Source organism: Heterocephalus glaber, unplaced genomic scaffold (genome assembly GCF_053883595.1).
Source record: "Heterocephalus glaber isolate CG9 unplaced genomic scaffold, H.glaber_assembly_v1.0 deba00001550, whole genome shotgun sequence".
NCBI classification, from domain to species: Eukaryota; Metazoa; Chordata; class Mammalia; order Rodentia; family Bathyergidae; genus Heterocephalus; species Heterocephalus glaber.
The window spans coordinates 25,082,244-25,106,084 of record NW_028258343.1 but is presented as its reverse complement, the minus strand read 5'-3'; the positions used below and the strand labels follow the sequence as shown (position 1 = coordinate 25,106,084).

Here is a 23,841-nt window from a genome sequence, read left to right as displayed (position 1 = left end):
GGACAAAAAGCAGCCAGTTTCCAACACTGTGGCACAGACCAGTGCGGCCCATGTGCAGCGCCTCCCAGCTGGTCCTTAGCGCTGGATCTGAATGGGAGAGGGAGTCAGCCTGCCCTTACTCCGGGGACCTGTGCAGCCTGATCCCTGCCCTGCCCTGCCCTTCTGTTTCAGACTGCAGCAGAGCCCTGAGCTCGGACCCTGGGGTGCAGTTCCGGGCGTCGTCCTCCTGGCCGGGTGTCAGCGACTCCGAAAAGCCAGCTCCCTGGTCTGCCAGCCAAGCCCAGCTGCAGGACCAAGGCCCGTCCTGGGCTGCAGGCATCGATGAGCAAGGAGAGTGGCTGCAGATAGACTTGGGCGAGGAAAAGAAAATCACAGGTACTTTGACAAGGGCCAGAGGTTCTCGGAGCGCAAGGCGCCGGGCGGCTTGTGGGCAGCAGCCCTCTCCCCCCAGTGCTTAGGGCCTTTGAAGATGTTGCGGGCCTTCACCTCAGGATGTGCACAGGGCCAGGTCTGGGGGAAGCACAGGGCTGGGAGCCATCCTCCTGCGGTGGCCAGGGCCCATGCTCTGCTGGGTGGGGCTCTACGTGCAGCCTTGGTCGCCAGAAAGCAATTGGGGAGGAAAATAAGAGAGGAGGACTGAAATTCTAACTCACTTATGTATAACTACTTCTGGAACTAACCAGCAAGGAATGTTTTCTCATAAGGCATTAGGACCACAGGATCCACGCAGCCAAATTTCAACTTCTACGTGAAGAGCTTTGTGGTGAACTTCAAAAACAGCTCTCAGTGGAGGACCTACACAGGAGTCCTGGACAATGAGGAGAAGGTAGGAGGAGCTCCGGATCGAGAACCAAGCAGCTTTCAGGTCCTCAGGTTTCCACCCCGGGCCTAGTCGCTCTTAAGAGAGGCAGGCATGCTTCCGTGTGCACACAAGAACACAGCACTTGTCAGTAAGTCTGTAAGAGCCAGGCACATGGCACATGCCCGTGATTCTAGCACTCTGGGAGGCTGAGGCAGGACGATGACAAGATTGAGCCCAGCCTGGGCAACTTGGAGACTTAGTGAGACCCTGTCTCAGAGTAAAAAAAAATTAAGCCCTGGATCCGACCCCCAGTACCACACACACAAAACAAAAACAAAAAGCGAAACTTGATCGGTCTTTGTGAGGTGCCCATGGCTCCTTGGGCAGCAGAAGTGGCTGATTCACAGGGCGGCCACCCTCCACTCTAAGGGTGCTGGCCTGTGCTCCTGTGGCTACTGGTTATCAGCAGCATCACATTCAACAAGGCAATCGTAGCTCCCTGGTCCAGAGTGAAACTGAAAGCAGAGCAGCAGCGCCTGGGCGGGAACCTGCTCCTGTGCACACTGGGCAGCAATCGTGCCCCAGAGAGCCACCTGCACCCTGGCTGGTTCCCGGCAGGCGGGGCTGGAGACGCCTGGCACCGCCTGCCAAGCCTCAGGGAAGTGGCCTGCCCCATCCTCAGGTGTTCCAGGGCAACTCTAACTGGCGGGACCCGGTGCGGAACAACTTCATCCCGCCGCTCGTGGCCAGATACGTGCGGGTGCTGCCCAGAGCCTGGCACCAGCGGGCTGCACTGAAGGTGGAGCTGCTGGGGTGCCTCTCCGCACAAGGTGGGCCCCAGAGTGGGGAGCTCGGGTCCGGCCCCTCTGCACAGCATTGGGTCATGCGGTCGTCCCAACGCCCTTCCTCTCAGGGGACCAGTCGCCGGTGTGGCGAGAAGCAAGACCAGACACCGAGCTTTCGGCCAAGACAGAAGATGAGTTGCCCTCGGAGCCCGACACCCACCCGGCGGAGGAGGTGCCCCCAGGTGCAGCAGGTGAGCCGTCCGGGCTTCCAGGGCCGAGGGCGGCTCCCTCCCAGCCTCCACAGTCGTGTCACGGTAGCCTGTCCCAGGACCCTGGGGAAGCCGCTCCAAGGTGTCCACACATGTGAAACACAAGGCCCGTCCTGCTGCTCGGGCGACGCTCGTGTGTAACACGACAGCTGGCCATGCTGTCAGGTTAGCGCTTGTGTGGATTGCCTGTCCACGCTGCTGTGGGTGATATGTCAAGGAGACAGATCAGAAAGAAGCTTACACATCCCTTAGAGATTCGGGAGATAGTCTGTGGAAAAGTGAAATAGCACATCACATAATGAACTATTTCATAGCCATAAGAAGGGTGCCTTACTAATATAGGACGTGTTCAGAGCTGTGCTGCAACTTAAATAGGAAAGGGTAGACCAATCTAGGTGGCCATTTGTATAGTGGGGGGACGAAGGGTGAACACACATATTCTAGGATCTTTAAAGACATCAAGAAACAGAATTTGGGTTCTTGTAGAGAACCAGAGAGGTAGGAGGGAGATATTCCATTCTACACCTTGTTATATTTGGAATTTTGAACATTTAAATGTAAAATCTAGTCAAGGAATGAAGATTAAAAGTACATTTTTGAGAATATAAAATGAGAATTTTAGAAAATTTTGAAAGATTATAAAAATATGAATAAAATACACAGCCATTTGTCAGCATCAATAGATGATCACCGTACCCACTGTATTCAGTCACCCGTTTATATTCCCGACTGGAGAACAAAGTGGTAGCATAGCCAGCATTCTGTAGTGGTGTAGATTTCTCACTTCACAGTGGATTGCGAGTGCTTTTTCATCTGACCACACAGTCGAAAGGACAGTTATTAATATCTCTGATGTCTGTCATGAACGGGTACCAGGCAGCCCCCACTGGGGGGTGTTTAAGCTGCTGATCCCTGATCGTCACCCTCCTAAATGGTCCCAGAGTTCCTTACATGAAGGCAGCTCCCATCCAAGTCCCTGCATTTCTGCCCTTGTGTGGTTTCCACATTTGTCTGCGTCAGTGCTGCGGAGATGAGTTTCTTCTGTAATGCAGGCATCTGGTCCCACAGGGCGGAAATGCTCGATTCTGACATGTGGACTCTGAAATTGTCCAGGCAACAAGCTCAGAGGAAATGTTAGCCCTGAGAACTAGAAACTGCCTCTGAAAGGGGAAAAGATACATTTTATTTTCCTGAACATTAGATTTCGAACACTCTTCTTTTCCTTTCTGGCATAAAGTACTCGGCATGTATTCGTGGCCCCTGTGTTTAAACAGCTGAAGACCCCCAAATCCACCTTCAGGTTTGGGTCACACACTCTGCTTGCCAGTGGCTTAGGTTGTAACACAGCGGCTTTCACTCTTCCAGGACTAAACACAACCGCTGTGGCCATCCCGCTGGTCCTCCTTGGGGTCCTCCTGCTGGCGGGAGTGGGGCTCTTTGCAGCCTTGAGAAGGTACATGACTTCAGCTGTTAAATTTCCTCTCTGATTATGTGTGCAGTCATCACCCCAAAAAGCTTACTTTTCAGATACTCACGTGTAGAAAAGGCACGCGCTTTTCAAGAAAAATCACTCGTTTATGTTTTAAAGACAAGTGGGGCGGGATAGAAATTACCCAGTATTACTTTATAAGCAACTCTTGTCACTCAGGCACCAGCACAGGCTCACCCAGGGAGACCACCTGCAGGGACCCTGGTGCCCGCTGGCCGTCGCCCTCCCATGCACGGTGGGCTGCGCCAGACTCCAGTCAGCAGGCAGCCCCGTCCCTCCGTGTCCCCGAGTCCCAGTCCCTGAGCTGAGCAAAGGAGTTTGCCGTGAAGACTTCGGGTCTGTCCAAAATTCCAAACTCTGCTTTTGTTGGCTTGCTTAGTAGGAGTTGGCTTTAAACACGAAATGTGAAACACCTGAAGTTTTCTCTTTTTCCATTGTAAACAGCTTCAGAACTCATAAAGTGGGTATCGTGCAGATAGGATGAAGACTTACTCCTGACTTAAGTGAGCGAGGGGCCGAAGTCTGTGCTTAAGGCCCAGGCAGACATTCCTGAGTGAAAGCTGCATACATTAGCGTGCCGTGCCGAGCCGAGCCGAGCCGAGCCGAGCCGAGCCGAGCCGAGCCGAGCCGAGCCGAGCCGAGCCGTGCCGTGCCGAGCCGAGCCGAGCCGAGGCTTTGCTTTCTGACCGTACTCAGCGTTGTGCCGCTAGCTACACGCGGCGGCCTTGTTAGCAGTGAGGTGAAGTGTGCGCGCCTGCGGCTTCGTACGTAAGCAGGGGCCATGCTGCCGTCCCCACCATACGGGGCACTCAGGAGGACTTCCGCCCTGACAGGAAGAAGAAGGCAGAAAACGTGTACGCATCCCCAGAGCCTCTGAAAACAGGTTGGTTGGAGCGTCACCTGCAGCCTTGTTCGGTCTCGGAGCGAGGAGGGACAGACCTGCAGACAAAGCCATCTGTGGCCAGGGCCACTGGCACCCAGCTGCTTCCTGAGACCTGGGGGTGGCTGGGCCTGTGTGCCGCTCTGCTCCTACGCCTAACACCCGGGATGAAGTTTAATTCACATGTGAGGCAAAGCAAGAGATTAGCACAGTAGTAACAGTAACTAAAACAACACGCTGAGTAAAGCTGCCAGTGTCTCTAATCCTGTGCTTTGGGGCCACTGTTGAGTGAAGCGGGGCGGCCCGGCCCTGTGACACTCACTGCACGACCACAGGTCTGGTCACTGGTGCTGTGCTCGGTCCATGTGGGGCGTGGGGACGCCACAAGAGGATGAGTCTCCTCCCCAGCTTCTGACAGAGCACAACAATCACGTTTCTGGGATTTTCCACCTGATACTTTCAGCCTGTGGTTGACTGAGGTCCTTTGCTTTTCGGAAAGTGACCTGCAGAGGACGGGAGATGGCTGCGCGGATTTTTAAATAAGCATCGATTTTTAAGTAAGCACCGCAGCCTGTAAGCTAGCGCATCCCCAGGGAGCAAGCTGTTGTGCCGTCTGCAGCTGACTCAGAACGGCGGCCACCTATGTTCAGCATCAGCCCCATCACACGTGAGCGTGTTGTGCCACTGGCGCCGAGGTTCCCATGCATGTGTCACCAAGGAGAAGCTGCCCTCCTCCTGGGGCATCCTCAGGCCTCGCCCTGACCAGCGCGACTGCTGCCCGCCTTCCCCACCTTACCAAGACTGGCGAGGCCAGCAGCGCTGTCCCTCGGACCACGAATGCGGGTACTGTGCCCCGCCGGTGCTTCCCACGAGGTGACCCGGGGCCCGGGGGCGCGCACAGTGCAGCCCGCGGAAGCACGTGCGGGCACTGCGGCAGCCCGTCTGGGACCGGGACACTGGCGCGGTTCACACTGGAGGGCTGCTGACTCGCTTCGCGCTCTGCTTACCCCAGGCTGCTGGAAGCAGGTGAAGCACCCGTCGGCAGAGTTCACCATCAGCTACCACAGTGACGACGAGGAGACGCGCAAGCTCGGCCTGGAGTGTAAGTGTCACCCGGGGCGGCCGCGGGGCGGAGCCGGTGAAGCTGGGGTCGCAGCGCTCTGCCCAGCAGTCCGTCCGGAGCCCGAGGGCCGGGCCATCCGCGAATCGCGGGGAGGAGGGCTGCAAGGTGAGCTCGGGGCGCCGCCTCGCTTCGCCTTCCCCTGCTCGGCGGCCGCGACGAGCTCTCGGGCTCCACCGACCAGGCCTCCCGCCCGCCCGCCTCTGCCCGCGGGCGGAGCGGAGCGTGCGTGGCGTGACGCCCCCTGCCCTTAGGTTACCGGCAGCCCCTGGACGCCGTCGGCGCGGACTCGGCCTCCAGGGCGGGCTCCACCTTCCGGCCCACGGACGCACGCGAGGACGGGGACGCGCACGAGTACGCGCTGCCGCTGCCGCGCGCCGGGCCCGAGTACGCCACGCCCATCGCCACGCCACGCGACACGCCCGCCGCGGGCGGCCACGCCCCTGGCTACCTCGTGCCCCCTCCTGCGTGCGCGTTCCCCGGGGGCTCGGGCTACGACCGGCCGCGGGCGGGGGGCGCGGACGGGGACGCGCGTGGGGGCCGCCTGCTGTGAGCCGCTGCCCCCTGGGCCCACGGGCGACACTTCCGGCGGCTGGGCCGCCCTGTGCGCGCGACCCGAGCTGCGGGGCGGACCGCGACCTCCCGGAGCCGCGTCTGTGCCTCGACGGGCCTGCAGACGGATCGGAACGGTTCCGAGGGCGGCGCCCGGGCCCGAGCCGAGCCCAGCCTCTGCGCCGGGCCCGCGGCCGCGGCCCTGGACCCTTCCGGAGGCCGCAGCCGGGCCGCGCGGGCTGCGCTTGCTCCTCAGGCAACTGCGGCGCCACCTCTTCCCCAAGCGCTGGCTCCGGGTTTCGTTTTATAATGGAGATCACGGACCAGAAAATCCTTTCTCCAAGAAATGTCCTCTGCGGATAACACTTGCTGAGAAACTGTGTCCGCCGAAACGGACGGCGAGGGCGCTGGGTGGGCGGGCTGCGGGCGGCGGGCGGCCTTCGCGGTCTGACGACCGACCCACGGACAGCGCGCCGCGCCCCGCCCGACCCTCAGCGTGCTCGGGTTGCTGGGCTGTCGCTCGCGGGCTCATCCTGTGACCGAGTTTCCATAATGAGGTGGACAGGTTTCTCTCTTACGAGAGGCGTGAGAGAAAGGCATTCTCCCTTCCTGCTTAAAATTTTAAAATCAAAGAGCGCATTCTTTCTTCCTTTTGAAACAGGAAACCTGGAAAGACCCCTGCTAGCTTCAACTGTAAATAACGCCTCTGATGCTTGGTTAGCTTCGTAATGATTATTTTCATTCCCGCCCGCCCTTTTTTTTAAGGATTGGGAGAAAGCTTTGCGTGGTTCAAACTGGTTGAAGCTGGGGCCCCTCACTTGGATCTCCGGAAGTGTCCAATGGGCGCACTTTTGACAGCAGAGGAAGACAGGGCAACAGTGGGAGGGCCAGCGTTCTCAGTGCAGTGAGGCCATCGGCACTGTACACAGACCCAGGCAGGAAAGTGCTGTTTTGAACCAATCAGAAACTTATTTTCAATCCTGCATTTGAATCTGGCATACACAGAGCCATTCAGAAGATGCTCTTTTCAGTCTTTCATTTGCATGTGGGCACAACCAATCAAAAAACACTGTTCCAGATCCTTCACTCACATGTAACAGAAAGCCAAGTGAGCTCTATGGTGGGACAGTTTACACAGTGCGATGCCAAGTGACTGTAGGACAGTTTCCCCAGCATTTTACTCACAGGAGAGAGACAACCCAGGAATTTTGGATATGAAAGAGCTTCCCTTATCCTCAGGGCTGTGAGCCTTTCCACCTGGTTCTCATTCTGCAGTGTCCTTTTCTGCCTTCAATAAATGTACACTTTTGTTGCCTTTTCTGTCTTGTCCAATTCTTTGTTTAGGACACCAAGGCCCTGGGAAGAAGCCCCACGGGACCCTCCATTTGGTAACAAGAGGACCTAAAACTTCACCCGCAGGTCATGCTGACAGCGCCGCCGTTTCAGAACATGCACCAGGAAGAGCCATCCAGATTGCTTCCCAAACACAGAACAATTCATTCCTTCACCTTCCCACCCCAGAACACCCACCGCTCTTCATCTCGTAACCACCACAAACTGTCCTTGGGGAGGTGGCTTGAGCCCAGTCTTTATGCTCGGCCGCCTAGTTTAGCTGTTTTGCAAAACTCATCCTTTCAGGGATCAGCTTACTGGGCTGCAGGTAAAGATAGACCCAGTTGGGCAGTGGTCCTCAATGGAAGGCAGGTGGGACCCTGAAAGAAGCATGGGCGTGGACCCAGGTACGTGTTGGTTGCAGACCCTCGTGTGTCACAAATAGGTGAGTCATTTTGACTAGTGTAGGCCTGAGCCTTGGTTTCCTCCAGATGGAGAATGGTGTTTGTCACCTAACAGGGTCCATGGAGGTTCCTGAACCTAACCACCCTACCTGTAGAACGGGCTGGCAGGTTCGCTGACTCCCATCATGGAAAAAGGCTTTCAGGATGCATCAGTAGAGGCATGGGAAGGGTTTATTAGGCAGAAATAAGTATGTGCTCAAGAGTGAAGTACAGGAAGATAACAATGATCTGCTCTGGGCTGGGGATTTAGCTCAGTGGTTCTGGTGCCTGCCTTGTAAGCACAAGGCCCCGAGTTTGATCCCCGGTACCAAAAATAAAAATAACAGTAATGGTCTGCTCATAGAAGAAAGCCTATTTCACAGGTGAGAAGTGAAAAAGGACATTTAAAGAAAAAGAGAAGGAAGGAAGGAAGGGTCAAAACCATTGTAGGTGAAAAGGAACTGCCCAGACTTGAATAAGAGGGGGAAATTTTTTTAACTGGCTCAGGTCCCAAAGTTGCAGTTTTTATTTTTAAAATTATAATTTTTCTTGTTTCTTTTCTGCCTATTTTAAATTTCTTTTGTCTGTCCTACCTCACTTCCGGAGACTTTAGTCCCCTAAGGGATACAGAAAGTTCAGTGGTCCATCTTGAACCTGCTTCAAGCCACGGAGGGACATTGATCCTGGCTGGCCAAGGTCTGAAAGTCTCGTCCTGAGTCATCTAAAGGAGACACAGGAACATCAGGTTCTGTTGTCCATAGAACATCACCTTTTGACAGTGTGACAAAGAAGGCAAGGGCATATGCAGCATTAGCCCACAATGACAATGGATCAGGTACCATCATAGCCAGAAAAATAAAAACTTCTCCTACCAGCTTATTCCAGAGAACCAGAAGACCACCCAGTAACTGAAGCTTAAGCCAGAGGTTGACACTGCACTCTGAATGCTGATCTTCTAAGGCAGAAGACACATTTGCAGAGTTGTCAGGAATATACACCGTCTGACTCAATAATAGCCTAGGTTCTACCTTGTGTTGCCGTTAGAATATGTAGGGCCATTCAGTTCTATAAAATGGCTTTTCTCATCATTTTTGCTTAAGAATCTAGTAGCAGAGACCCTTCAGGCCCCTTGTGTACAGTGAGTGAGTGAGTGACTATGCCACTTTACCCCTTCAGGTCTTACCTGACTAATAAAATGGAGGCTAAATGATCATACCAGGGAAAAACTGGTCTGGTCCATCAGTGCCACAGACTGGACAGTTGACTGGTTGACCTGTGGTTTTAACCCAGCACACGTGTATCCACGGGTAACCTAATATCCATCTTTCTATCCACCCGGAAGGCAATCAAGGTTATAGGTCTGTTCCACAGAAGCTGGGTACCATTCGGGGCTAGCCATTTTACCCCAGCTCTTTCTTTCCAGTCAGTGACAAACAAATCAGCATCTCTTAATACAACAGTGTGATCAGAGCTTTGTGTAGGAATCCACTCCATATTTAGGGTGGCATTGCTCCATATATCATATGGTTTTTCTGTCCCAACAAAGGGATGCTACCTGGCTAAGCTGTCCCAAGGTAGATGTCAGCCAGATATTGTATGTTCATCCCAGACCCAAAAATATTGATTTTAAATAACAGGTTATCTTTCATAATGGGAATTTGAGGAGTCAAGTAGATCAGGATTTCTGCATTGTCACATCCGTGTATTAATTGTGGCTAGAGAAAAACTCCCCGTGGCCTTTTTAATGAAAACCCTCATTTATTGCCCAGGGAGAGATGTTAGATCTGGTAGCAAGTTCACAATCATTGTTGTCCTCTGTACCTGTTCCATAAAATTTTGAAACTATCCAGTCATCTGCCTGTAGAGGAGACATCCATCACAATGGCTCAGATGCACTAGAAGTCAACAATTGTCCTTGAGCCAGGCAGGCCTCTTTATTAATGTCTCTGGCACCCCGCTGGGCCCAGTCGAGGCAGACTAGTTCTGGCTTTGGAGGATGGTGTAAGGGCTCAGGAACCATGAACTGCCTGGCTTTGATTTTAGCGTAGTATGGTTGCGAGAGGAGACATAGGTGTGCAGAATAAACTTACCTGATTTATTCTGAATTGGTCTTACTGTTATTGGATAGGCTCTATAAGTCCTGCAAAAGCTTGCAAGAGAAGTATCTGTATCCCTCGCACAGGGCCATGCCATCTGGGTGAACTACTTTCCACTCTCCTCCAGCAAAGGTGCCTTGCCTTCATGCTGGATTAACCAAAGGTGAGGACTTAACTTTTTCTCTTGGATCACTGCGGAGGCAAAGGAGCAAGCCCTCATGATTTCTGAAATACTGAATGTGAAGGTCACCGCTACCCCACGCATGATTGACTGAGGTGATCAGTGCTTCCTTCCCTACATGGCATAAATCATGGGTTCCTTTAAGAATTTCCCATTGCTCAGCCTGGGGTTACAAAACTTCATGATCTTCCTCTTTAATCCACTAGCCATCCTTTTCTGGTTTATATCCTTGCTGCCTTGCCTATTTCTTTCAAAGCTCTGGATAGGAAGGACTTGTGCTCAGGTTTGGGGTCAGGTATTAAAGCCATCTGTAATGCATCTTTTAATGCTGCTTGTTTGGCATTGTGATCTGCCAAGGCATTTTCCTGGATCACGGAGAATTACCCTTCTGATGTCACTGCCGCCTGGGTCAGCAGCCACACTGCTTCTGGGAGGGAAAGGATCTCAGGCCTGTGCTTCATTGGGAAATTCTTCTGTCAAGAGTCTCCTCTCTCTCCATGTGGCCACATGAGTAGGAAGAAAGCATATCTGGAGTCATTATAGATGTTGACTTGCATGCTGGCTTAGACAAGTGTGACAGTTTTAGCTCTGTTGAGGTGTTTAAAGGAAGTGGCTTTGTCTCACTCACCTTTGGGAGGTGAAGGACCGCGTAACCTGCCATCTGAGTCCCACTACTCAACAGCTTTCATGAGTGAGTCAGACTGCATCGGGGTTGTCTAAGGGCTGGTCTTTAAAACCAGGCCTGCTAGAGTAAATCTGTCTTGTGGTTCCGACACAGCAGTGAAGTAGACTGTCTTCTCCTGGGGTAGGAAGCAAGGCTACTGGATTTACAGTTTGGCATATCTTGAGAGGAAACTCTTGAGATTCTCACAAGAGAGCTTGATATTTAGACAGGCATTCTCCAGTTAGCCACTGGTGTCCTTTAACCTCAGGAACACTTTGAACTTGATGGGGGGTTTGGACCTCCAGTGGGTATCCTAGAGTTCAGTTGGCAGCTTCATCAACCAGGAATGCTATGGTAGCCACAACCCATAGGCACTCAGGCCACCCACATGATACGGAGTCTAACTGTAGAAAAGTAACCACAAGGGAAGCAATCAATGTCTCAGCCTTTGAATGAGGATCCCCAGTGCTGTGCTCTGACTTTTGGCTATCTAGAGGATGAATGGCTTATCCAAATCAGAAATTCTTAAAGCTGGAGCAGACAACAACAGGTCTTTTTGAAAATTCTCTTGCTGTCTTCCAGTGTGTTCTAGAGAGATGCTATGAGTTCAAAACTGTAAATCCTTATCCTGCAAAATCCAGCCATCACTAGGAAAGCCCTGAGCTGTCTTGGTTTGAGGTGGCCCTAGTTTTAAGCGAGCCTCCTTTCTTTTGGGGCTAAGAGTTCATTTCCCTGTGGTTAAACTGTGTCCTAAATTGTAGCTTTTTGCTGAGCTATATGAGCCTTTGGCAGGAACACTCAGTATCTTGCAGCCCCTAGGAATTTAGAATGCGAACAGAATTTTCATCAGAGTCCAGTTTATGGAGCTAGAGAGATCATCTACTAATGGAGTAGTGCTCCATTTTTTAAAGTTAGACACCTTATCTCTTTTGCCAGAGCATCTCCAAATGAGGCAGGACTGTCCAAGCAGTCTCCATAGTGTCAGGATCGTCCATTCAAAAGCAAACAGATAGCGAGTCAGGGTGTAATGAGCTGCAGAAGAAGCCATCCTTAAGATCTCGGACCGTAAACCATGTAGTTCCACTGGGTATTTGGGTTAAGATAGTACACAAGTTAGGTCTATAGGATGGAGTGGAATTATAGCCTCATTAATATCCCACAAATCTTGGGCTAGCTGGATATTCCCCATTTTTTAGCACTGGTAGGGTGGAAGTGTTGCACAGGTACTGGCAGTGGATGAAAAGACCATGTTTGGGAGATCTAGAAATTCGAGGTTGAAGTCTAGAGTGTGATATTGTCATTTATAAGGATAGGTACTTGGGTCTCTTAAGGAAATGACAACAGGCCGAACATGAACTTCCTTTCCTAGAGTTTTAGTGGATCTACCTCTGATAAGATTTCCATTGTTATCTCTGTATTGTCTAATGGGTCGGATGCTAATGCTCCCAAAAAGGTAAGAAATTTTTTTGGTGACAGAATTGCTCCTAAAGAAGCAAAAGGTTCTCTTCCTAATAATGGGGTAGAACATTTTAGAAAAACTAGGAAAGCTTGAGTGAAAAATCAGTTCCCCAAATCAGCAGGTTAAAGTTATTGTGAAGTGGTTGGCCTTAGGGTTACCATCAACACCAGTCACAACACAGGTCTTATGAGGAGGGGTCCAGAGGATTCAAGCGAGGCAGAGAATGATGCCTGTGTCCAAAAGAAAATTAGTATTACTTCCTGCCATGTCCAGAGTTACCCAAGGTTCTTCAGGGTGACGTCACAGGGTTGAGAGGGGCTTTGGGAGACCCTGGGCACCTTCCAGCTTCCAGAGCAGTCGGCATGGAAGCAGGGGGCCTGCTCCCTTCAGAGGTGAGGGTGATCTCTCTTCCGGTGTCTTCCCTCTGTGGCGGGGCACATCCCAGGTGAGGGGGCCCAGCTCATTACCATCTTTCCTTGTGTCGAGGCTCTGCACTGTGGTAGCAGTCAACTAGTTCACTCTCCCTCTGCATGTGGAGTCCTATAGCTTCTCTGAGAAACCAGGGTTTTATCTTCTAAAGCCCAACCCATTAATTGGGCCTGTTCTTGTGCCTGTACTGCTTTTCCTGGGCCTTTCCAGTTGCCTCTATTTTGTCGTTTTTGTTTAGACCCCAAAGGCCAAGTTTAAAAGCTCATTCATAAGGACCTGGGGACTTACAACTTGCTTCTGAAGTGGTCTAGCAGCATCTGGGCAGACTGGCTAATAAAGTACATTCCCAATAAAACTTGTCTTGCCTCTGAGCTAGTGCATCTAGAGTTTCAGTTAAATGTCCCAGAAACAAGGCAGGATCTTCTTCCTTGTCTTGGATGCTGTCTCTAATTTTTCCACAACTGACTGACTCACGCGCTTTCTTGTTCTCTCAGTCAGGTAGTGTGCATATCAGCGCACTTCCCATGACCCTGGATTCCAGTCTGATGTCACCAGTCGGGATCCTTGTGGTACTGCCTCTGAATCCACATCGTTGGTGCTCTCTCAGGCATGCCCTTGATCAGCCTGAGCTCGTGCTGCAGCCCATAAACAGGCTTTTTCTTCAGGGGTGCAGCACACACCCCTTAGACCACCAGTATTAGTCAAAGTCTGGAATTCAGCTATGAATTTATCTGGACCCTCTGAAAATTGTCCCAATTTGTGTTTCCCCTGGGCCGGATCATTCACGGAGAAGGGCACACAAGCTCTCATAACACTGTTTGAAAACGGTGAACTGTGAGGCTTCTTAGAGTGGTCACATCTTAGGAGGTCGAATTGGTGGGACGGTAAGGGCAGCTCTTGTCACACGGGCAGGGCTGGGGCCGTCTGCACAGGGAGGTGGGGTGGGGGTGGCCTGGGAGAGGACAGAAGTGCAGGCAGCCGGGCTGGCTCCAGGCCTTGCTCGGGCTGTGGAGACTCTGCGGGTGCTGCCGCGGTGCCACGGGTGTGCAGGGTGCTCCGCTCGCTCGGCACGCAGGAGCTCCCCGCGAGAAGGTCTGGTCCATTCCAGCTGTCCTGCTGCACACGCGCACGGCAGACTGTGCAAGGCCCGCATCATTTGGGATCTTGGTATGGGAACGTAAAAACCTGGACATAAGGGATTTCTGCCCATTTTTCCTGCCTTTTAATGAAAAAAAACAGGGGAAGGGCTTATTAGGCAGAAATTTAAGTGTGTGCCCAAGTGAAGTCTGGGCATTCAGAGAAATGAAACATGCTACAGTTTGGAACTGGAACGCAGGCAGTGGTAGAAATGCGTGGGACTTGCCAGTCTACAGTTTAGGTCTTGATTTGGTGGGTGGGGGAGGAGGTCTGCCCCAGAAAAATCATGGTGTGTTCATGGGAAAGTCTATTTCACAGGTGAGAAGGGCAGTTTATTCACAGGTGGAAAAAGGACATTGGCAAAAAAAAAAAAAAAGGTGGAACTCATTTGCAGGCGAATTGCCCAGGCTTCAAAAGAGGGAAAAAGCTTAAACTGGGCTTGTCCCCAAGTTCCAGTTTTTATTTTTAAAAGCATGATTGGGGCTGGGGATTTAGCTCAGTGGTTCTGCCACCTGCCTCGAAAGCACAAGGTCCCGAGTTCAATTCCCGAGTTCGATTCCCGGTATCAAAATAAATAAATAAATAAATAAAAGCGTGATTTTCCTTGTCTTCTATTTTCAAAAACTTTTCCTATCCTATTTTGGTGTTAACATGTCTTTTTCTTCCAAAGCTGAGAGTAAGAATCAACTGAAACAACATTTATCAAAGTGTTTGTTTTGTAATGGGCTTTCTTCCTAATCTAGGCCCTCAGTGGGCTTTTTACAGTGTTTAAAGTATCTGTCTTTAAGAACAAAGACCCCGCAGCACTTCCTTACTATAGAACTGTCTTTATCACACTCCTTCCCCACCCCGAGCTAACCCTGGCATGAGGGGAGAGGACAGTGCCCGGGAAAAGCCGTTCCTTGGCATGACCTCACTGTCGTGACCGGAGCATATCCTCTGAGATGCCCAGTACAGTAACCGCTAGCCATGTGCAGCTGTGAAGCACTTGAAATGCAGCTGCAGTGACTGAGGAAGACATTTTTTATTTTACTTCACTTTAATTTCTTCAAATGTAAGTAGCCACGTGTAGCTTGCGGGCACTGAACCAGAGGACAAGCGTGGGGCCTGCCCCTCCCCGCAGGCCTCCACCTCCCGACCTTATCTCCGGCTGCATCCCCTTGCCCACCCACTCCCACCGTGGGGAACCTGCCCTGGCATGGCCATCTCGGACCGTTCGTGCTTGCTATTCTCACCTCCCGGACAGGGCCAGGGTCATGCTTTGGCCTCCTTCAGTTCCTTTACATGTGATTCCATGACTATCCTGTCTTCCTAAAACTGCAACCTTCTCCCATTAAAGCACTCTGATTCCTTCCTGCTTACTGATCTCTTTAACACTCACCACTGCCCTTAACAGCATGCATTCCCTCTTTACTTTGCTTGACTACCTGGCTCTCCCACAGCGTTACCTCCTCAGAGAGAAGACTGGTGTGTGCTGCCCTCTGCATACGTGAGTACTTAGAAGTGTTCTGTACACCTTCGTCAAAGGCATGTTCAGCTCTGGAGGCTCGGTCATATTTCTTGTTTCCACTGGTTCTGATTCATGACCGTTTTGTAATACGCAGAATTTTGGATTTTTTGATGAATCTTCCATAGCAGGCTTCTCTTATGAAAATGTTATAGTCTTTTTGTACACCAGGTAGGTGGTAGATACAACAGGTAGGGTTGCCAGATCAAATGCAGGACACCCAGTCAAACCTGAATTTCAGGTAACTTGATGATGTTTTATGCAGGTACGTTCCAGGCAGTATTTCACTTTTGTCTTACTGGGGAGATTCTTCCCTAGGTTCGCCCTTTCACTGTTCCAGCTCCCTACTAGGCTCAGCCCAGGCCACTCCCATCCCCTCCTGAAGGGTAATTCCCAGTGTTGTCTGCCCCAGGATAGCCAGAGCATGGGGTAGAGTGCTGGGAATTGGTTCTCAGTTTCTTCTGTGATTCTAACACTTGGCTCTTTATTTCCTGTGAGACTAGCTGAACCTTCTAAAAAATTCTGATTTTGCTTAACATCCTGAGGAATTTACAGGTTTTCATTTCCTCTAGTGTGCTACTATGCTGGGACAATGTCTCCCCAGCAGGCTTTAGAAGATAGGGTATTTAATGCAAATAACATAGGCTTTAGATCCACAGAGAACTGAGTTTGACCTGACTTCATCTTTGTAACCATGTGATTTCAAACACTTTAAGGATGGTTTCTAAATCCACTTCTTGTCTTCCAAATGGAAATGGTCAGAAAGACCGCTGTAGTCTAAATACAAAGTGCTGAGTACTGAGGGCTTGATCCCCACCCAAGGCAGCAGTGCTCAGCAGCGGGCCTGGGGTGACTGGGTCCTGGGGCTCAGACCTCTTGGCTGAACGGCTGCGGCACCATTCCAGGGAAGACCCCAGCAGGGAAGAGCTCGGTCAGTGGCACTTCCAGGCCTAGTTCTTTGAGGTCTCCATACTGATTTCCACAGTATCTGCCCCAAGGAATTAAAGAATCATACCACAGCGACATATGTGCACCCATGCTCATAGCAGCATAGTTTGTAAAAGCTAAAGCTTGGAAGCAGCCCAAGTGCCCATCAACTGGAGACTGGATAAAGAAAATGTGGGGTTTTTCAAAATAAAATGGAGTACTACTCAGCCATAAAAAACGAGAAATTGGAGACATGTGCTGCTAAATGGATGCACATTGAGGCCATACGCAAGTGAAGTAAGTAGGACACACGTGTAAATACGGAATAGTCTCTCTAGTGTGAGAAACTGAAAGTGTAAATGACGACTAAAAGGTATAATAGATAATGTGAAATAGGAAGAAAAGGGGCAAAGGGGAAGGAAGGGGAAGTGGGAGGGGTAGGGGAAAGGAAAGAAGGGAATGGAATTAATACGAGAAAATGAAAAAATGGGAACAAAGTCTTTGTAAATAGGGAGGGATGGAGGGGTTGAAGGGAGGGCAGGGGAAGGGGGAAAAAATAAGAACAGAGAGAGATTATGTAAAGGTGCAAATTTCCAATAAAAAAAGAAAAAGACCCAATATGGCCTGTGGTGAAAAGCATGAATCCGGGGCAAAACTGCGATCCAGCTGTAGCCAGGAAGGACTTACTCCACCTCCGCAGGACTTTCTGACTTGCAGGTGGGAGGTAATAATGCTGTACATGCACAGGACCTGTGGTGACGGTCACAGGGCATCTACATACAGCCCCAGAACAGTGCCTGACCCATGAAGTGCTCTCGCTACATACTTTCTGTGTGTGAAAAATTCTACGTTTGCGCTTTACAAAATGTATTTGTTTCTAACAGGTTTAGATGATTCTATAGGTTCTCTTTGTAATATGAAAATGCCTGCAAATTAGTGTTAGTGCCATCTCCTTACGATAGTTAGGCCAGTAGTTACATAATAGTTGGCTAACTCATTCCATCAGCAAGACTTCCACTATCCTGGCTCCTTACTTAACATGATGCCGGCTTGTGGGTGAAGACAGACTTTAATGTTGAAGCATATTATTATATTAAGAAAGCATCTATTTATCCTTTCCTAGAATATGTGTTAAATTTTCAGCACCTATTGAAACAGAAGCAAAGTGTTTCCCTCCACATGACCCTTCCCTAGACCATCATATGGTAAATCACAAATGGCTCATTTCATGTCTTCATTCGCACTGTCCTGGCTGCCTTGATGTCCTGAATCCAATCCAAACTTTTCCCTTTCACCCTCACTTTGACTCTAAGGAAGAGCCAGGAGCTACATGGTGCCAGATCCGGTGAACATGCTAAGGAAACCTCGCAACATTGAGGATGCCTTTCTGTTGGACGGCATCCAGCAGCACCATTCACTGTATTTTTTAATCACACTTTGTAAAGACACTCACAAATCAGAACTTCCAAAACTGCTTCAGAAAATGGCAAGAGCAATGGGTGTGTTCCAAGGGTGTTTGAGAATGCATTTAACGGGCGGAGGATTTAGCTCAGTGGTGCCCGTATCAGTCTCATAAGCACAAGGTCCCGAGTTGGGGGTAAGGGATGATGAGGATACGCATTTTAAAAATGCAAACATTCACTATGTGTGTGGATCACCCCTTGTACACCATTAGATGTCCCATGTTAAACATCTGGTTTCCACGCATGAGTGCCGCCGAATTCATACTGCCAACAAGTTTTGCAGGAATTTTCTTTTTGTGAGGTGGACCTTTTGTTTTCTCTGTGGTTATCTTGGTCAGATTTTATTAGCTTGACAAAAACCAATTTTGAGTTCTTCTTTTGCTAGGCACTGGAATGACCTGCTCTTTGAAGGTTCGGTAGCTTTGCTGTATAGCACCTATACACTGGGATTTGGGGTGTAGTACCTTGACAATTTTTTCCTGTTTTTGTCTTACAAAAGTCAATTTTAGATTTGAAAATGCCTCTGTAGTCACTTTTCCTAGAAAACTGAACAAAGTGGTCTTATTGACCCTTTTTCACTTTTATGGCTATTTCGGTTCTTATTTTTCATATCTGCATTTATTCTTTTTTATAACTAAGCACCACCCTCTCTCATCTTTTTACTCCGAAAAATTTAAAAATTAGTTCCACTTTCAGAAGCTGGTAAGTTGCTTGCAACCCTAAGCAGAACTGTCCTCAACCATGGAGGGAATGATGCAAGGACTCTTTTAAGAGTCTCAGCTCCCTAAATGTCACTAATGCCTCTAGAGAATGCAGAACTGTACGGTATGCACATGGGATGAGTAGACTTTTTTCCATAAGCACTTTGTGCTGTTTAAGAAAAATGATAATTACTGAGAAAGCCTGAAAATCCTGTCATTTCATCTATATTCCCCTCACCCTCAGAATTAAGTTCAGACTCTTACACTTACTGGGCGATTCTGGACAAATTACATAACTTCCCTAATGTTCAACTTATTCACCTTCAACAAGAGTAATTTATGTAATGATCTTCAAAGAGCCTCACAGCTCTACTATGTTGAACGTCACATTTGGAGTCTACTGCTCTCTGCTGGCATTTTACCAAATTGCAAATTCTCCCTTTCCAAAGCATGGAATCCAACCTCTAGTACTGTATCTGTTTTACACGTGTCTCATTTCCCTTTTTACTGTAACAGTTCATTTAGAAAGGCCCTGATGAAACGATCCAAGCCTCAGAAACCCTACAGCTCTAGTGATGCCCTGTCTAGCCTTCCGCTCAGCTGCTTCAGTCCTCCCACTGCAGCCTGGGCCTGTGTTCAAGCAAGTGTTCACAATGTGGACCTCTTAGGCGCGTGAGAGCAGCTGTATCCGGGAGGGCACGTTGGGACCACTGCAGAAACCCAAGATGCTCGATGCAGCCATGGGTTAGAGAACCAGGGATGCTGGGCTCTGCCACCACGTGCACCCTTCTCTCTACACCACCACGAACTATTACTGAGCAACCGAGCATGACACCACGCCAAGACTACAGGTGCTCTACTTACTGGGCGAGACGTCGTGCTCTTTCTCTCTGAGCAGATGAGCCAGCTCCTAAGCCTAACTTACTACCTGCTTCCTGGTCCACCTGTGCAAACCCAGGTCCTCCTAGAAGATGCCAACATCACAAGGCGATCACTGTGCCAAAGCTCTGTCAGGAGCTTGGAGACAACCCAACCACAGGGCAGCCAGGCCCCCCAAGGACGGGGGAGCACAGCCCTGGGAATGCAGCAGAGACCCCAACGCTGGCCTCAGGGCATCTGGCAGGACTGAGAGCAGGAGCCACACACTGTCACGATCAGCCACCAGCAGGCAGCACCTGAAGAGGCCCCGCCTCAGCCCGAACGGGGGACAATGGCGGGGTGCGGCAGCAGGGCCTCAGACCCCCTGTGCCTCCGGCCGCCACAGCGACAGCAACGGCTCTTAAGGCACACCCGGAAAAGGCTGCTTGCTGCATCCACCTCAAACAAAGAGCAAAACAGGAGCTAAACAGGAAGCAAGGAGAAGTTAAAATGTCCCAAAATTACATATTGCATTGTTTTAAAAATATTTCAATACATATGCTATTTGTTTCATTTATACAAACAGTTTATCTTAGTTCAGTGAGAAGAAAGTTTGTTACTATTTCTTTTTTGTAAGACTCTTTTTGGTTTATGTCTTGTACTAAGTAACTACTTTGACTTTAAAGATAATGATACACAGTGGAAAAGATTTCTTATCACCAAGAGCACATCTGCAATTTTGCAAGCACTTTTTTTTTAAAAGTTAGTTATAAGATCCCTAAGAACCCTGACTGACAATTAAAATGCAGTCATCTTTTTAGTTTCACAAACTGAACAAATTATGAGGACAAATTTTGGAAAAAAATTTTTTTCCCAAATAATCTAGTGAATTGGAAGCTTAAATCAACATACAAAAAAGCAACAAAAATCAAATTTATATAAGGACAAAAAGCAAGTATTTCTAAATGTTCAGGATTCACTTTCTAAAATATATTAACGGGGGACTGGGGATTTAGCTCGGTGGTTCTGGTGTCTGCCTCGCAAGTGCAAGGTCCCGAGTTCGATCCCCGGTACTAATAAATAAAAAAATAGAAATATATATATTAACTCATTTCTTTCTAGAAAATATTTTATCAAAATTTGGAAACCTCTTTTTTTTTTTGGTACCGGGGATCGAACTCGGGTCCTTGCGCTTGCAAGGCAGGCGGCGGAACCACTGAGCTAAATCCCGGCCCAAAACTTCTAAGTTATATCTATGTAGATATTAGAAATGGAAGAATAGGCCCAAAGAGCAATAGAATTGGTTTCTGATTTTTATCACTGTTACCCTCAAATCAGCTGTCAGGTTTCTAACACAGAACTAAGTCAAGCAGACCAGGGTTTTTGCGGGGTTTTTGCCATCTGCTAGGTTTCTACAGAAAACTGGCCGCTACAGTTGCTCTGCAGGTTCTTTCAACAAATGTGTTTTCAACTAATTCATATTGAACAGTTCTTACGATTAGACAATTAATTCCTGCCCCGCCCAAAATGCTGCCCCAGCACAGTGACCAGGTCAGGCCTTTGCATGGACTTCAATGCACTGGTGCAACTTGGAATAAATAATAAACCAAAACATATCTCATGTGAAAGAAACAAAAATGTTTATTTTTTAAAATGAGATCAATACCATTTTAATGTGGGAGATGCCATCTTCATTCACAGGCTAATAAAAAATATTAATCTCAACTAGATATAATACATTCGTCATCAACCTTACAGATCCCAGGCCGCCCCAGGAGGAAGGCTGCAGAGCTGAAACAGAGGACACATAAGAATGTCAAGAAGGGTGCAATGTGCGCCTGAATCACTGCATTGTTTCTAAATATGAAAAAGTCCGCTGTGGTGGGGGAAACCAGCACCATGCACAAGTTGTGCTAACCTCTGGTAACGTCTTCAACCCTCACTGTCCACACTCGCCAGCTTTCAATCCTTCTTACACGTATTTTAGCAGCATCCCATTTTCATCATATCCCCATCAAACACTGCAGAGAAGAACCCGACCTTGAGTAGTGCGCACACACACACACACACCTCTGCTGGATGCTCTCCCAGCTGCCGCTCTGCTGCGTACTTCTCCTCTCGCTCTTTCACTTTTCTCATGTGCCTGGCTATTCCCTGCAAGTGTCAGTATGACATGGGTTTTCCTCCCGTAAACGTCCAAGTACCAGAACTGGTTCTCCCTCAGGCCTCTGGGAAAAGCCTGTAACTGAACTAGCTCATCCCGAAGGCTGCATACCCTAACGAGGGTGTGCACCGCCAGCGGCTTCTTCTGAGCGACAGAGCTCTCAGCACGCACGCACGCACGCACGCACGCAAACAGGCAAACGCTATTGCGTCCAAACCTTTCCATCTGCTGTCGGCCCTGAGGGTTTTCTACCATAATCGTCTCATACGACCTTCAACTTACAGAGCAAACTCACAAAAATGCTATTCCAGGTTCCACAAAACTCTCTGTAGTCTTACTATGTATTTCCTGAAAATCAAAGGAGTACAGCTTCCATTTACCAAGGGCTCAGTCCCAGTAGATAAAGGATCTTCTCTGAAGAAACACTACGGTCGGTCCCTTTAAGATAGTAACAACATGGTTTCATGTTTTCGGACCTGCCACAGCGGCACTTTTCTTTACTAAATGAACACACTGGCTAAAATCCAGTGTGCAGGTCTCGTGTCATGTGTGGGCTATGTGTCTTGCACAGTGGGGATGCATGAAGAAAAGTCAACCTTTGTTTTTTTAAAGAAGTGCCCCACCCCCCCATCAGGAGCAACGCTCACGTTAAATACTAACTCTTGCTTAGAGGCAATGTTATACTACAAAGTATTTTAATATCAGTAACAATATACACTGTTACAAATTAAAACGGTGATACACAGATGAATAAAGCCACCCAAAACAAACTGAGCTCCTGTTGTAACATAAATTTATAAATAGCAAAATCATGAAATAAAGTATATACAGTTTATAGATTTAACTTTGAACAAATATATAGTGCATCAGAGAAAGGCAAGCAAATGTTTTATCAACATGGCATCTGAATACTAGAAATGAGACACCGATAATCTAGAAGCCTTGCAGGCTTTTCTCCCCTGTAAGATGCCCTTAAAAGTCTACTTCTTTAAAACAGTGACAGGAGCAGAACTACCGCCTCTTCAAATGCAGTGTTTCGTTTTTGTCGGAAGGCTAGGACAGCCTGTGGAGTAGCAAACAGAGGAGGCGCTCTGCTTACCCCGGGACAAGGAGCAAGCTGAGGTGTGCACCCGCCAAGCTCCAGTCACACACACACTAACGCAAGTGCAACCCAAGCAAGGGTCATGGCCTCCTGTTGTCCACCTCAGCCTCCGGCTATGCAGGTGGCTGGCAAGCCAGGTACTTAGAACTGCTCTTTTAAGCTCAGAGTACTGCATGGCGCAGTACAAATGCGAGCATTTTCTGCCAGAAAAATTTATCTTCATGGGCCAGGACTACCACAAGACAAACTACGAACAACTCAAAGGGTACAAAACTTTTTCACGGTCCCCAGAAAATAAACATTTGAGACTAAACATTAATAATGTAACGGCCCAATACCATGCATACACATCAACATAACTGAGAACAGGTATTTTATACTCATCCCCATTTTCTTTAAAATCCAAAAGTAAAATTTACAGTAACTTTTCAGAAACACTTCTAGTGTACCATTGATTTATAAAGGATTGCTTAAAGAAAACTATTTTGTACTGCACTGAATGAAGCTCAAAGGCAAACCCATTACAGTGAATGACCATAAAGAATTTAGGCATCAGGATGCACAATACATTTTTTAAAAAACCTAAAACCATTCTTTCAGTTAAAATAAAAAATTAAGCCGACACGTCTACTTGCATTGTGTAGACTCAATTCGCTGAGTCAGTTCTGCCCTTCGAAACACCAGTTAACATTCTGAAATACATAATGTGAACTCCCTTACTCTCCTGGATAATGGCTATTTTTAATAAAATTCCAGTTGGCACTGTCCTGCTTCTACATAAGAAAAGGAATCAAATATAACAGTAGTGCTTCATTTGGTACTTAAGAGCCTAGTAATACAATATTCCTTTGGGAAACACATGCTTTGGTGCTTACAACTTCAGGTAAATCAAAACTGCCTTACATGCAATACTAACTGTGGTGTACCACAAAAAGGGGGTTGTGCGTTTCCAACTGTTCGCATGAAGCCCTGACTGACGTACCTGCCTTTCTCTAGGCAACAAGCAGCCTCTCTGGACCTGGGATGGTCTTTGTCATCATCCTCTCTGGTACCCCCAACTCAAAACAGTCTGATGAGCAATCCTGTCTGGAGATGCAGATGCTCAGAAAGACTTTTTATGATACAGACCACTGTGCAGGTCATCTAATTTCGAAGCAGTATCATCCAGCGGAGTCTCACTTGAAGTTCCCAGGTCCCCATTCTCCTGGGCATCAGTGACTGCCTTCTTATTATACCCTGAAAGACAGGCAAAGGAAAAGAGTGGTTAATTTCTGGTCTAAAAATATACTTCCTTTTATAGATTTACCGAGCAAAACCCAAAGGAATGCCTAATGTAATCAGGAGCTGTAAAACAAAGCAAAATAATAAATTAATCATCAGTAATTTCTGACAAGGGAATTTTTTCACATACAATGGTAAAATTCAGTCAACTACACATATATCCAAAAGCTGAATGGATCTTTTACCCACACACGATTCTG

General features: G+C 48.7%; 3 protein-coding genes across 7 annotated transcripts in view; 2 read left to right on the top strand and 1 right to left on the bottom strand.

The window, feature by feature from the left end:
• LOC101715159 (discoidin, CUB and LCCL domain-containing protein 1) overlaps nt 1-4,474 on the top strand; it is a 68,857-nt gene extending 64,383 nt beyond the window's left edge. Inside the window, exons 8-13 of one of the 4 annotated variants that reach the window (XM_004860188.3) lie at nt 172-375; nt 705-826; nt 1,485-1,632; nt 1,716-1,838; nt 3,222-3,309; nt 4,179-4,474. In XM_004860188.3, coding sequence (XP_004860245.2) covers nt 172-375; nt 705-826; nt 1,485-1,632; nt 1,716-1,838; nt 3,222-3,309; nt 4,179-4,440 — 947 coding nt within the window. In that variant the 3' untranslated portion in view covers nt 4,441-4,474. Of the gene's footprint in view, nt 1-171; nt 376-704; nt 827-1,484; nt 1,633-1,715; nt 2,525-3,221; nt 3,311-4,178 lie in introns of those variants that run through there. The other 3 variants (XR_015442610.1, XM_087190202.1, XM_087190201.1) reach the window with 3 other exon arrangements.
• A 187-nt stretch (nt 4,475-4,661) lies between these two features.
• LOC147824290 (uncharacterized) lies at nt 4,662-7,212 on the top strand. The gene is made up of 3 exons (XM_087190204.1): nt 4,662-5,068; nt 5,238-5,327; nt 5,600-7,212. Exons 1-3 carry the CDS (start codon nt 4,927-4,929, stop codon nt 5,896-5,898), a joined length of 531 nt encoding a protein of 176 aa, XP_087046330.1. The 5' UTR covers nt 4,662-4,926; the 3' UTR covers nt 5,899-7,212.
• Nucleotides 7,213-20,712: 13,500 nt separating this feature from the next.
• Nucleotides 20,713-23,841, bottom strand: part of Gopc (golgi associated PDZ and coiled-coil motif containing) — a 29,300-nt gene continuing 26,171 nt past the window's right edge. For both annotated transcript variants that reach the window (XM_004860166.4, XM_004860167.4), the window contains one exon: nt 20,713-23,596. In XM_004860166.4, the coding sequence (XP_004860223.1) occupies nt 23,463-23,596 (134 nt within the window). In that variant the 3' untranslated portion in view covers nt 20,713-23,462. The remainder of the gene's footprint in view (nt 23,597-23,841) is intronic.

Bases quoted from the DNA above. Each gene is read 5' to 3' on its own strand.
- LOC147824290 (XM_087190204.1), top strand. From the start codon at position 4,927: ATGCATGTGTCACCAAGGAGAAGCTGCCCTCCTCCTGGGGCATCCTCA. The intron at 5,069-5,237 runs GTACTGTGCCCC...TGCTTACCCCAG, and splicing joins CCCTCGGACCACGAATGCGG to GCTGCTGGAAGCAGGTGAAG. The intron at 5,328-5,599 runs GTAAGTGTCACC...CCCTGCCCTTAG, and splicing joins GCGCAAGCTCGGCCTGGAGT to GTTACCGGCAGCCCCTGGAC.